The sequence below is a fragment of the Gadus chalcogrammus genome, chromosome 15 (assembly GCF_026213295.1).
Source record: "Gadus chalcogrammus isolate NIFS_2021 chromosome 15, NIFS_Gcha_1.0, whole genome shotgun sequence".
In the NCBI taxonomy this organism is placed as follows: Eukaryota; Metazoa; Chordata; class Actinopteri; order Gadiformes; family Gadidae; genus Gadus; species Gadus chalcogrammus.
In genome coordinates, this window is record NC_079426.1 from 11,815,026 (window position 1) to 11,828,429 (window position 13,404).

Consider the following 13,404-nt stretch of genomic DNA (forward strand, 5'->3'; position numbering starts at 1 on the left):
TAAACTGTGATTTGACTGTGTAACAAATGCGTCAGGAGTGTGATATGGTGAGAGGTATGATACATGGAGCGACGTATGAAAATGATGAAATACATGACGCATGATATATGTGATGTATGATATGCTGTATGATATGCTCTGTGATATATGTGGTGTATGATATCTATGATGTATTATGCACTGTATGATATATATGTGATGCATGATATGATTTATGATATATGCGTTGTATGATGCATGATATGTGATGTATTATATAGATGATGAATGATCTGATGTATGGTTTTATCTGATGTGCTATGGGCTATGTGCTATAGAAATAAAGTTGACTTGACTTGACTTGACTTGACTTGACTTGACTTGACTTGATGTATGATATATCTGATGTATACATGTGATGCAAATGTGATGTTTGATCTACGTGATATATGATGTGATGCATGATGTATGATGTGATGTATGATACATGAGATGGGCGTCTGTGATTCATGGTGTTTGGTCTGGCTGGGGAGGTTTCCCAGCACTGCAGCTGTACCCCGGGCCTGTTGTTGTGTCTAATATGAGCCAACCAGGGGGTAACCATGGAAACAGTTCGCCGGCCCACACAAGACCCATCGCTGTGCTGCATCATCAATGAAGTGTGTGTTATTTAACAAACGCACTGCAACATGCATGTCAGTTTGGCTCAAATACCTACAGACAATTTGTAAATGCTGGCAAAATGCTAGTGTTCTCAAAACATCTCACATATGTCGACCGGTTTGTGAGGTTCATAGAGGTGTTTTTACTGCAAACATTACTATTAATTATACCAGTACCAGATATGTTTGATGTATGTTTTCCGTTCACTTATTTTTTTCCTAGCACTGTGTGCAAATCAATACACCTTTTGATTACGTCTCAGATCCTAAACTTGATATCTTGAAGAAAACGTCCATGCACACACAACCGTCCAACAGGAAGTGATTCACGCTGTGCGTCCAGTGAAGACAAAACAATTTTACCAACGAAAAAATGATCTGTAGAAGATATCAACACGTCAATAAATCACCTCTCAGATTACAGACAACACACATTAAGGACGCGGGCAAGTCAAACACTCTGGGAAGATTGTGTTGAATACCTCAGAACCATTAGACATTGTTAAAGGGGAACAGTCAAACCCTGATATTTTCTACTGCCGGAAAATTGTCCATAAATGGTTCACCTTTTCACAACTTGTATATGAAGCCGTTCTCTTTTATATTATAAGATAGGAGAGAGTGAAAACAAAACATTTTCACTCATTTTGGATTCAATAGACAACAAGAACCAAGAATACAAAATAATATTAAGTGCCCAAAGGAGAACCCAAGAAGAGGTGACCAGTGGTCTGTATCAGTTTCTCCCTTGTGATCCCGTTACTCTAAGTTAGCCCACCAGGAACCATGAGTCCTGGGATCACTAACCGAAACACGCAGTGGAAAACTCCACAGCAGGCATTCAATCAATTTGATTGATCGGCCGCAAAAACTCTTCCTTCCTCCTTGGAAATTCACATATGGCGACGCGTCACTCACACCACTGTAACCCACCACCCAAGTCTTAAAATAAGACATGGTCCTCTAAGTTCCATCTTCCGTTCCAAGGATTCGTTCCAAGTTCTTCTCTGAGATCTTCTCTCCTGCACACTTTGGTCTTCATTGATTGGTTGGTTGGTTTGCTGGGCCTCGCCATTGGCTTGGCCCAAAAGGTCAACCATGTTGAACCTGGGAGATTAGGAAAGCCATATATGGACACGTAGCAGTTCAAGGAGTCTATTAGGCTTGTGTTTACCACAAAGCAAGCATTGTTCAGTGGCTTTGGTCAAATTTGTATAGGATTGAACGCTATAGTTCTGTTAAAACTATCTCTCCAAACATGAGCTTTATCTTTGTGGTTGTGATCTTTCATTATTTTCTATTTTTCTGAGTCGACTACCGCTCTCTCTTTCCTATAATCCCCCTCTCTCTCTCCCTCTTTCCCTCGCTCTGTCTCTTCCTCTCGGGCCCTCTTTCCCTCTAGCCCTCTCTGACTGGTTTCCATCAATCATTTGAAAATGGGATTTTCTGAAAGTCCTTGACATTCAAACGATAAGTGCCCAGATAGGGCCCTGTCCGTCAGGCCGCGGGAAGGAAAACAGCCTCCCTTTCGGTTTCACCAATGTCCTGGAAAATATGAAACACCCTAAAACACCCAGTCGACAGACGCTGGTCGATGAAAGCATGGGGAAAGTGTGTGTGTGTGTGTGTGTGTGTGTGTGTGTGTGTGTGTGTGTGTGTGTGTGTGTGTGTGTGTGTGTGTGTGTGTGTGTGTGTGTGTGTGTGTGTGTGTGTGGTGTGTGTATGGTGTGGTGCGTGTGTGAGTGTGGTGTGCGTGTGTGTGTGTGTGTGTGTGTGTGTGTGTGTGTGTGTGTGTGTGTGTGTGTGTGTGTGTGTGTGCTTCCAAGATCATCCCAAAGGAAATGGACAGGTTGTGGTGACATCAGTGTGTATGTTTATATGAGTGTGAGTGTATGTATGTTTGTATGTATGTGTGTGTGTGTGTGTGTGTGTGTGTGTGTGTGTGTGTGTGTGTGTGTGTGTGTGTGTGTGTGTGTGTGTGTGTGTGTGTGTGTGTGTGTGTGTGTGTGTGTGTTGTGTTATGATGGTGGTTTCCCCATCTTGCTAAACAAACAGGATGACCACTCTCTTATCTCTGAGTCTCAACACCTCCCCTGTTGTTTCAGACCTGCAACAGAACTAAAGGGTACGGGGGGAGAGAGACCAGCCTAGGGAGGGAGGGAACCAAAGGGTAAGGGGGAGAGCGACCCGCCCAGCCAAGGGAGGGGGAGAAAAAACTAAAGGGCAAGGGCAGATAGAGAGACCTAGAGATCTATATGGCAGGGGGTGAGAGACCTAGAGAACTATAGGTTAAGGGGAGATAGAGAGACCTAGTGATCTGTATGGTAGGGGCGAGAGATCTAGAGAACCATAGGTTAAGGGGAGAGAGAGAGAGAGAGAGAGACCTAGAGATCTGTATTGTAGGGGGCGAGTGATCTAGCGAACTATAGGTTAAGGGGAGAGAGAGAGACCTAGAGATATGATAGGGGCGAGAGACATATGCCGCTTCTCCACCGCACATGTAGCTCGACTCGACTCGACTCGACTCGACACGACTCGACTCGACTCGACACGACACGACTCGACACGGCAGCAGCACGGGTCGTTTTCCACCGCAAATAGTACCTCCTGGACGTGGGCGGGGTCGGCTGTGCGAAAGGGCCGTGACGTATTTTTGTACGCGACGCAAACAACACCTACGCAACCCACACATGGAGAGAACCCACATAGCAACAATGGAGGACATCAATAACATTACTATTATTAGCTGGCATGTTGAAGAAGTTGAAGAAGTGGAATATGTTGGCTGCGGCGCTGCTATGGCTGTTACCAGCATGGTTGCCATGTCGCTCTCGTGACTTCGTCACACTCTCTGGCCAATCAGTGGCCGGCCGTCTGCCGACGTCACCTTTTAGCATCGGCTCAGCCGCTTGGAACCTAGAGCGAGGCGGTACTAGAAAAAGCAGCCACTTCAGGTACCAGATACCATGTTTTCGCGGTGGAAACGCAAAAAATGCGAGCTGAGTCGAGTCGAGTCGAGCTGGTACCATGCAGTGGAAAAGCGGCATTAGACAACTAAAGGCTTGGTGGAGAGAGGGGGACTTGGTAAAACTAAAGAGTAGGGGCTGAGCGACCTGGAGAGAGAGAGCGAGAGAAAACCAGAGCAGGATAACTAAAGGGTGGTGGAGAGTGAGATAGAGAGTCAGTGTGAGTGCAATAAAGTTGTTGCATTTAATAATAACGACTCCAAACCGAAAGGTATAGACTTTGATCCCCAATGTCTATAGCTCGTACAGGCTCGTACAATATGCCCTAACTCCTACCTGCTCATTACCGGAAGTGGATAACACTGTCTGATGAATGATGAAATGAACCATAGATTGTGACGTTAAAGTGATGGTACACACTCTCCATAGGAGCTGATGTGGTGAGCGTGTCTCGTCATGCCTTCACCAGATGAGGAGAGAGAGAGAAAGTGAGAGAAGGAGTGGGAGGCATAGAGGGAGAAAGAGAAAGGGAGAATGATACTATGGAATGTCCAAGTGATTGGTTAAACAGAGCTCTTATTTATCAGGTTGGGTTCGGCTGCGTTGCAATAATAGGTTCATGATTCTGCAGGATTAACAAATTATTTTGGTAATTATAATTTTACAATTTTAAGGAATTATCTGGTGGTTATAGAAAATATATGTTCGAAAAGATATACCAATATAACATTCATATTTAAATGCTCATTAAAGAAAGCGCGTGTTCTGAGAGCGCGGTTGCGGCTCAAAGGTGAGTACCTCTTGTCAAGCGTCGTTGGGGTGCAAGCTGAGGGAGCCGGCGCCAGAAAGGTGGGGAGGTCAACGATCAAGGACTACTCAGGTATACTGCTAACCCCCCACGGCCCCGACCTCTCTCTTTCCAATAAAAGAGGCGTTAAAAACAACTACACGGTCAGTGAAAATGTTAACCGCCCGTGCTTGGTTCATTTCAACACGTCGTGGACCATGGTTATTGGCTTCATTCGGAATACAGTGATCTGGGGATCGATAAGCGTCAGCACCTTAAGTGAGCAGATACGTTTTAACCAAGCACCCATAAGGACATCCGAGCCGCTGAAGGGTACGCTCGATAATTGAGTTTGAAAATATGCCAGCGTCAGTATAGGCTATTGCTCAGGAATATGAGAGGGAAGGTCTAGGATGGGCATTATCTGTGACTTGTTGATTCCAGCAGATAGTGTGTAGGTCCACCGTAGGGAGTAGTGAGCCATGTGGCTGTTGTTGTTGTAGGCTACTGTGTCCCGTCACTCAGACAATAACGCGACACTGTTGGATCGTAATTAAAGGTGGCATCACCGATGCTTTATATCACGGTTGATGTTGTAATATATTTGCAGCCTGTGTACTATAGCCGCCAACATCCCACTCTGATGTTATTGTTTTCCCGTGTTTATGTTTATTTTAAGGTTGAAAAAACGCAGCCAGGCCGATTGCGTGGAATAGGCCTGCAGCCTGCTTTCTCCCCAGCAGCTGAGGTGGATCGGCTATCGCTGCATAAGTAGACGATTACGTTGCGTTTCAATAATTGATCTGCTGTTTAGAGTCCCTTATGCTCATTATTGGACCAAATGTAAGTGAATTGATAACACGCAGGGCAGCGGGGATAGGCTACCTCGTGCATTAAAATTTTATGATTGTCAATTGGCCAATGAGAACTAGCGAAACCTCATAAATTATGAATTGCCTAATGCCCTATGTTAAGTAATTAAGTCTCTGCGGTTTTGAGATGGAGAGAAAATCAATGGCCATGGCGGTTTCATTTTTCATTTAATTGTTTTCAAGTGCATACGTTTTTCTGTTTATTTTTTTTATTTTGCATATGCCTAACCGATAATGGAGGTTTCCTCGAAAAAAGCCATCTGTTTATTGATGGTCTGTGAATATGCTAAAGGAAAGATTAATATGTGATCTCACTAAATATTTCCCTGCAGTTCAGAGCATGGTGCATATGGCCTATCCATTGATCATGTATAAGATGCATTAATAATTTCACTAGAAAATACAACTAATAATACATGTGGGCACATTTTGCATTATGCATATTTTTGACTACTATGGTGGGGGTTTCAGTTAATGCTCTGGAACAGGAAAGAAACGGAATGAAAGAAGAAGAAAAATATCTGGACTTATATTCAACGCGCGGAGCAATCGTGTCGTTCAATCACTTGCTAATTAAAACGCGTTATTAAGATTTAAACATGAATAAATAATAATCTAGGCACGCATAGTCATTATATAATTTATTTGCACAAAATAAACAATGTTTTGGCTCATTAACAACGATGCGTGGACTAAAAATTTGTTTATTTTACGTAGTTGTTTTGTGCTTATTAATATCACCCTGAAAGTGCAGAGACTTAACTAAATAAATGCCTTTGATACATTACATTCTAGATGTTTCATTTTTTTCTTAATAACTTTTGGAGTCAAATTTGTGTGTAAAACAGTGAACTCGAATGGAAAACATCACTTTTTGTTTGTGCTTAAATATATGTGAATTTATTGCACGTGTATGAAATAGCATTTTTAACCCTATGAAAAACTGGATTCGTGTTAACAAATTATACATTCCTATAAGAAACCCTTCATATAGCATGAGACATTTTTTCTGTTCAAGCAATTTGTAAACAGTGTTTATAAAAGGTGCCATAAATAGTGTTATTCTTTATTATTACTAAGCCACACCGATTCCATCCACTCATACCTCTGGTCGGGTGAGTCTTTAGCCAATTGAGGCCTACAATTGGTTCTTAATCTCGCGCTGTCTATTTGCCACTTTGATTGATGCCCCTGCTCGCAGGCCGGCTGGCTCGCGACTCCAAAAGGGGGAGGCGGGAGGGCGGGAAACAAACAGAGAAGGCTTGTTGTTAAGACTCACTCTCACCGCACGCTCTCCAATAGCGAGCAGACACATGCGCGTGCGAGGGCTATCTCTCCCTCTTCCCAAACACACACACACACACACACACACACATACACACACATATGCACCCACACTCATCATTAGATAGGAACGGCGGAGGACCACGAGCCCGAGAAGACTCCAAAGCTCTGAGAGCGTAAGGAGCTGCGGCGGCACGGAGCGCACCTTCTGGGGTCCTCGCGCGGAGGCGGGGGCGCTCGAGCTGGAGGTCATGGAGCACATCATCGGCGGGGCGCATCTCCAGCACACGCACGCTGAGCCCATCAGCTTCGGTATCGACCAGATCCTCAACAACGTGGAGCAGAGCTGCATGCTGGGCGCGAGGATGCACGAGCAGCCGGACTACGGTTACGGCGGCTGCGTGGTGAGCGCGGCCTACGGCGGCATGAACGGCGGCTTCACGTGCAGCAACAATGGATACAACAACATGAACCACATGAACAACAACAACAACAACTCCTGCGGGATGGGGTCCCTTGGCAGCACGTACAACATGAACATGGGGGTGAGCTTGAACGGAAGTAATGTGAACGGCGCCGGAGTGATCCGCGTGCCGGCGCACCGGCCGATAGGCAGCGGGCACGCCTCCTTACAGAACGGTGGCATGATGTCCGGGGCCATCAACAACCTGACAGGACTCACGTTCCCATGGATGGAGAGCAACAGACGGTATACCAAAGATCGCTTCACGGGTAGGTCGTGCGTAATGCTTTGCGTAATGGATACATAGAAAGCGAAATAACTGAGCTGCCATTCGTTAATTGTCCTCAATTTAGGTATTTGAAAGAAAAAAAGGATTCTATTACAATATCTTTGACTTTGTTCAAATAAAATGGTCTAATACACTTTTTTAGGCTTCTATATTCTTATGGCCTTTGGTCTCCGTAGGATTGTGTGCGTTTGACGTGGACCCTTTCACGTGCATGGTTTATTTCCGCTTGTGTCATTTGGACAGGCCTATATTATGCATACAGTATCTTTCTGCAGGGCCCTAAATAAATATTTCCTCGTGGACCATAACATAAAATATTATAATAGGCGTAGAGGGATTTGAGTAGACTTGGGACGGAGTTTGCTGGACAAAAACAACGATTTTGGTCAGTTGCCAAATGTACATGTTAGAATATATTCAAAGCCTTGAATATTTTAAGTGAAACCCAATAGAATGTGTGACATGCATAACCGATACATTCTAGAGCAATCTAACTGTTGAGCCAATCAGCACAGGATTAAAGTGGATCTGCAGTAGGAGAGCTTGGCTGTCCCTTCCATTCCCCTTCATCTTCGCTTGTAATGTGTCGGTCTGCTCTGCTGCCCTGTTTTCTCTTTCCCTGACTCTGTGCCGCTTACTTTCGCCCTCCATCTCTCTCTCTCTCTCTCTCGCTCCCTCTCTCTCTCTTCCCCCGCACACAGTGGCCCTCTCACCACTCACTGTAACACGCCGCGTAGGTCACCCGTACCAGAACCGCACGCCCCCCAAAAAGAAGAAGCCGCGGACGTCGTTCACGCGCCTGCAGATCTGCGAGCTGGAGAAGCGCTTCCACCGGCAAAAGTACCTGGCGTCGGCGGAGCGCGCGGCCCTCGCCAAAGCCCTGAAGATGACAGACGCGCAGGTCAAGACGTGGTTCCAGAACAGGAGGACCAAATGGAGGTAAAGGTTGGGATGCGCATCGTCTTACCTAGTGGGACCCGGAGTTCGCGGGTAATCGATTCAGACGTTATTGCCTAATTTCTCGCTCTGCACCTGTCCTAATTCTTGATTACAAAAATATATAATATAACAAATATCAAAAATTGTAATTGTATTCGATGATACAAATATAAATGAAACAAACAACAGATATTGTGTGGTTTATTGCCTTTTTTAAAACGTCTTTATCTTCGATAAATCAAAAACGACCAAAATACTACAGAACTCAGAAGTGCATAAAAATCTGTTAATAACAGCAATCCCGTGAGTTGTTTATATAGGCCAGGTCTATAATAATAGGTGTAGGCCCTACTATTAGTTTACTGATATTGCTGAAGTTAACAAAATAAGAGTTATGCTTCCCAATATATAGGCTAATTTACAGTGCTTTGTTTGGTTTGTTGGAAAGGTATGTTATCAAGGCTTAAATAACTCAAATTAAATACCGGAGATAATCAAAGATAAGAGGCTCGGATTGCACACACAGGAATACATTTGTTATCTATTCATATTGAAAGATTTATGCATGTAGCCATATTAAAGAAATACATTTGTTATAAACTTTTATTTGGTGAATATTGAAATTTAAAAATATGGAAATTAAATTAGTGTATTCAATTTTTTTATTTAATTTTTTAACTTTTTTCTAACTTTGGCTATAAAATAATAACTAGGCCTAATACAAATTACTATCTCTATCTCTTTTTCATCGTTCCATCTCTTGCTAATAATTAAAAAGCCATATAGTTAGACCAGAAATTAAGTTTGAAACATAAAATATTTGTAATAGTATAAGGATAGGCTAACAATTATAATTTATATTATCTTTATCTTTTTGGGGTGAGTAGGGTTTAAACAGACGATGCGATCCAAACTATGCTGCTTCTATTTCCCTCTCTATAATTATGATTGTGCGAAACTAGATTTACACTGAAATAAAATAATGAAACTTAATGAAAATAAAAGATGGAAGTTAAAAACGACAACCTGTGGACCAATAGCCTATAATCCGTTTTGGATTGCCTTAATTCACAGAAACAAATTGAGCGCAAATGCACGCAGAAAAAAAACTATAAAAAGTGTTATAAGCCCATCTTGTTGCTGTTATGGAAGTAGGCCTACTGTACACAAAAATGCATGTCATTTATAGAACAGCCTGTGACGCCGGTAAATAACGCTGAGGCCACGTTTGGTTCGCAGGCGGCAGACGGCGGAGGAACGAGAAGCTGAGCGGCAGCAGGCGAACCGCATCCTCATGCAGCTCCAGCAGGAGGCCTTCCAGAAGACCATCAACCAGCCCGTGACCCCTGACCCGCTGTGCCTTCACAACAGCTCCCTGTACGCCCTCCAGAACCTGCAGCCATGGACAGAGAACACGGGCAAAATCAGCAGCGTGTCGGCATGCGAATAGGACCTCCAAAAACTGCCCTCAGTTTTTTTCTATCAGCTTTTTTTAAAGATTGTTCACTTGGATGTTGGATTAAAGAAGAAAAGACAGAGCGAGAGCGAGGGGGCTGGAAATAAATTGGCATGCTGCATTGCAGTCAAAATACTCTGGTTTTGGAAACGCCATTACAAGGCATAAGAAGACATCAATGACTTCAAGGACCAGAGATTTGGCAATATAGACCATTTAAACCGGCTCGATAACCGCTAATGGCGAACCCGAATTTTATCAGATTAGGCATCCTGGGGGGACCCACCCTCCCCAGAGTCATATTTTCATATCTTAACTTCCAATTCTCATCTTTGCAATCAATGATTTTTTTCAATATTCAATATTATCGACATTTTTATTTGACTGAAAGAGCACCTTTAGCACATTTTAAAAACTTTTTCTTGGCCTATATCCTCAAGCACTATTTAACAGACATTTCAAGAAGATTTAAAACCACTTGTCTGTATGATGTATTTATTTCTCATCACGTTTTCTGATCTTTTATACATTATAGCCTACGTTCAGTTGTCCAAGTAGGCCTATAGCCTAGGTATCATGTTGTTTATATTTCATCTAGCCTACAATATTTGTTCATGGCTAAACGCAATTAAGAAGACCCCATGTGCTGGATTGTATTTGTGTTCATGTCGGATTGCCTACATTTTGTTTAAATTCCGCAAGATATAGGATATTTGACAAAATACAATTGAATGTAAATTATTTTGAACAAGTTCCTTCTCAACAATATTAAACAATAGCAACGGTTGCAACATTATTTGACTTAACAATAGGCCTAATACGTTTGGTTACAACATGTTTCTTACTTCTGATGTTGATTTGAACAATGATGCTGCGTTAAGAATCACCTGTTTCCATCCCATTTAAAATGAATTCAAGTTATCTACAATGATCGGGTGTGTTGCATTGTTTTAAATGTAAATCATTAACTTGTTATTAATGAGAACTAAGCCTATTGGTCCTCAAGCCTTTTGAAAATGTCCTTCCAAATAATCAGCAAACTCTTATTTTGTAAAGTAAGAGTAAATTACAGATGGATATCGGAAGACTTATTATTGACAAACCCCATGTGTTCAAAACACGAGGCGATTCCTCAATGGCTGACAATCGTAGCGCGTGATGGATGTGGGTGTCAGAGATGACGAGCCAAACGGTTCAGCATAAGGATGTACGTAATTCACATCTTCATCTTCTCTCTCTCCCACACTGTGTGTGTGTGTGTGTGTGTGTGTGTGTGTGTGTGTGTGTGTGTGTGTGTGTGTGTGTGTGTGTGTGTGTGTGTGTGTGTGTGTGTGTGTGTGTGTGTGTGTGTGTGTGTGTGTGTGTGTGTGTGTGTGTGTGGAGGTGTGCGTGTGTGCGTGTGATGTGAGCCTCTCCAGAACTTTACCTCGTCCCCTTCGTCTGCACGGACTGCATGCCGGGAATTTAATTTCCCACTTTAAGAGCAAAGATAACTGATCGGCTGTTTTCTGGCGGTTACCATGGAAACCATACTCACTCAAAATCCAACTTGGCATCAATGCAAGACGGCACAGGTCCATGCTAGGTCCATGGGCACGATTGACGAATCACATTTCCGTCTTCTGTATTTCGTCATGACGTCAGGCAAACGAATAAAATCCTTTAGACGTCAGACGAATTTTAACTGTCTAGTCATAGGTCCCCGTATTTGAGGAAAATAATGAATGCTTGCTAAAACGCTTACTTCTGTCTTGTCAGTGACATGGATCCAATGAGAGAATAAGCTAAAATGAGGTTCCCAGTCTGCTTGAGGCCTCTGAAAAGGCATCAGTTACAAAACAGAAAAATCGATCTCAACGACAAGAATATTTTGAAATAATATTCTATAGGCATAGGCTACACCACGCCACAGCATATATAGATATATAGATGGAAAAGCCTATTAGCAGCCAGCCAGCCAGCCAGCCAGCCAGCCAGCCAGCCAGCCAGCCGACAGACAGACAGACAGACAGACAGACAGACAGACAGACAGACAGACAGACAGACAGACAGACAGACAGACAGATAGATAGATAGATAGATAGATAGATAGACAGATAGACAGATAGACAGATAGATAGATAGATAGATAGATAGATAGATAGATAGATAGATAGATAGATAGATAGATAGATGGAGAGGCCATAGTAAGCGTCTCTAAAGGTAAAATATATAGCTAAGTAAAAAGATATATACATGAGATATATATCATAATATAAACAAACACTGCTTCGATCGACAGATTCCATTCACATAGGGCCAAACTGGATAATCCTTGCGTTCTGGCCCTCTCTAGTGGCGATATCAAGGAACTGCAACGCAACGAGGAATAATAGGAAACGTCATTTTAACGCGACAAACCAGATGAGGATTGTATAACTGTTCGAGAGAAACATTTAACGTTGTTATATCAGTTATCTCCTACTAAAATATGTCTCTACAAAGATATGCCGCGACAACCACATCTTTATTATCCCGGAGTTTCATCAGAGAAACAATTTTATCAGGTCGGTAATGTACGATTTGTTTACTGTTTTTGAAACACTGATCTTCTATCGACTTGATAGGCTAAGAGCGTACAACCCAAACTCTCTCAAATCAGTGGTTGTTGATATTCAGCCTTCAGGCAAAGCATAATTACAGCATTTTATAAAGGTGATCATCAAGGAAAGTCTCCCTTTTAGATGTGAGGAATTAATATACGTTGTTTTTCATTTTATAAGCCTATAGCTTGATGAATAATTCAATGCGTTTACTTAACAGGATGCCCTCGGTCAATGAGCGGAGCTGCGAAGGACAAGCCGCTGAAGAAAGCCATAACACCCCAGGGTCGACTTGACACTCCCGAGGAGAAGAACCCAGAAGCCCTTAAAAGTAAGACCATTCGAGGAAATGTAGGGTCAATAAGCCTACCTTGTTATCACTATCGGCTTGGATTGGTTTCTACGGATGAATCAATGCACTATGTTGATTGAAGTCTTCTCCTCCACCAAGGATTCCCCAATGACGTGAACCCAGAGACCAAGGAGGAGGGGGGTCCCCGGGGCCTAGAGCCAACCCGTTATGGAGACTGGGAGAGGAAGGGCCGCTGTGTGGACTTCTAGTGTATTCTTCTCCTAGGTTAAGAGATAGTATACAACCTGGATTCATCTGCTTTGGGAATGTAACCCCAGAGGAAAACTACGTTGTTTGTCTTATCCTTCTACAAGTCTATTTTGATGGAAAATGGCAGGTGGTACGGCCGTATTATAAACCGCTGGTAAAAGGAAAAGGAAAATTAATCCAAAAAAAATTGTTAAAATTACTTTCTCGCCTTTTATTTGTATAGTGCTATTGCATTTGCACATCTACACTTTCGAAGGACATGTATTTTGCATATATTTATTTCTCGTTGTGCAAGGTCGTTCCGTATTGTACAGAATCTGAAAGTTTGACTTGAAGATTAAATTAAAGATTGTAACCATTGATCTGATTTACTTGTGTTGTGAATGTCAGCTAACTCTCAGATAACTTTCCTTCCACCATAAATTCTGTGAGGCACACGCACTGCCTGGCCACTATTGATTTGATGACCAACACCAGTTGGGGGCGCATACTGTCAGTACTTTATCATAATTAATAAACTGAAATCCATATTTAAGTTTAAGTATGCAAAAAGTGATTCTGAA

General features: G+C 42.7%; 2 protein-coding genes and 1 long non-coding RNA gene across 5 annotated transcripts; 2 read left to right on the forward strand and 1 right to left on the reverse strand.

Annotated features, from left to right (window-relative positions):
• Nucleotides 1-6,582: 6,582 nt before the first annotated feature.
• On the forward strand, nucleotides 6,583-11,658 carry tlx1 (T cell leukemia homeobox 1). Of its 2 annotated transcripts, none has more exons than XM_056609825.1 (3): nucleotides 6,583-7,282; nucleotides 8,040-8,241; nucleotides 9,481-11,658. In XM_056609825.1, the coding sequence occupies exons 1-3, from the start codon at nucleotides 6,802-6,804 to the stop codon at nucleotides 9,689-9,691; spliced, it is 894 nt and encodes a 297-aa protein (XP_056465800.1). In that variant the 5' UTR covers nucleotides 6,583-6,801; the 3' UTR covers nucleotides 9,692-11,658. The 2 variants fall into 2 exon arrangements, with proteins under 2 accessions (XP_056465800.1, XP_056465799.1); XM_056609824.1 differs by having other exon boundaries at nucleotides 8,004-8,241; nucleotides 9,481-11,656.
• LOC130404887 (uncharacterized) lies at nucleotides 8,441-12,896 on the reverse strand. 2 transcript variants are annotated; one of them, XR_008904276.1, is made up of 4 exons: nucleotides 12,650-12,896; nucleotides 11,442-11,513; nucleotides 11,235-11,357; nucleotides 8,441-9,634 (listed from the first exon to the last, which is right to left on the reverse strand). It is a non-coding gene; the product is annotated as an uncharacterized LOC130404887 (long non-coding RNA). The 2 variants fall into 2 exon arrangements; XR_008904275.1 differs by having other exon boundaries at nucleotides 11,235-11,513.
• Nucleotides 12,021-13,391, forward strand: sdhaf4 (succinate dehydrogenase complex assembly factor 4). Its single transcript, XM_056609830.1, has 3 exons — nucleotides 12,021-12,243; nucleotides 12,500-12,610; nucleotides 12,731-13,391. The coding sequence occupies exons 1-3, from the start codon at nucleotides 12,168-12,170 to the stop codon at nucleotides 12,838-12,840; spliced, it is 297 nt and encodes a 98-aa protein (XP_056465805.1). The 5' UTR covers nucleotides 12,021-12,167; the 3' UTR covers nucleotides 12,841-13,391.
• The last annotated feature ends 13 nt before the right edge of the window (nucleotides 13,392-13,404 follow it).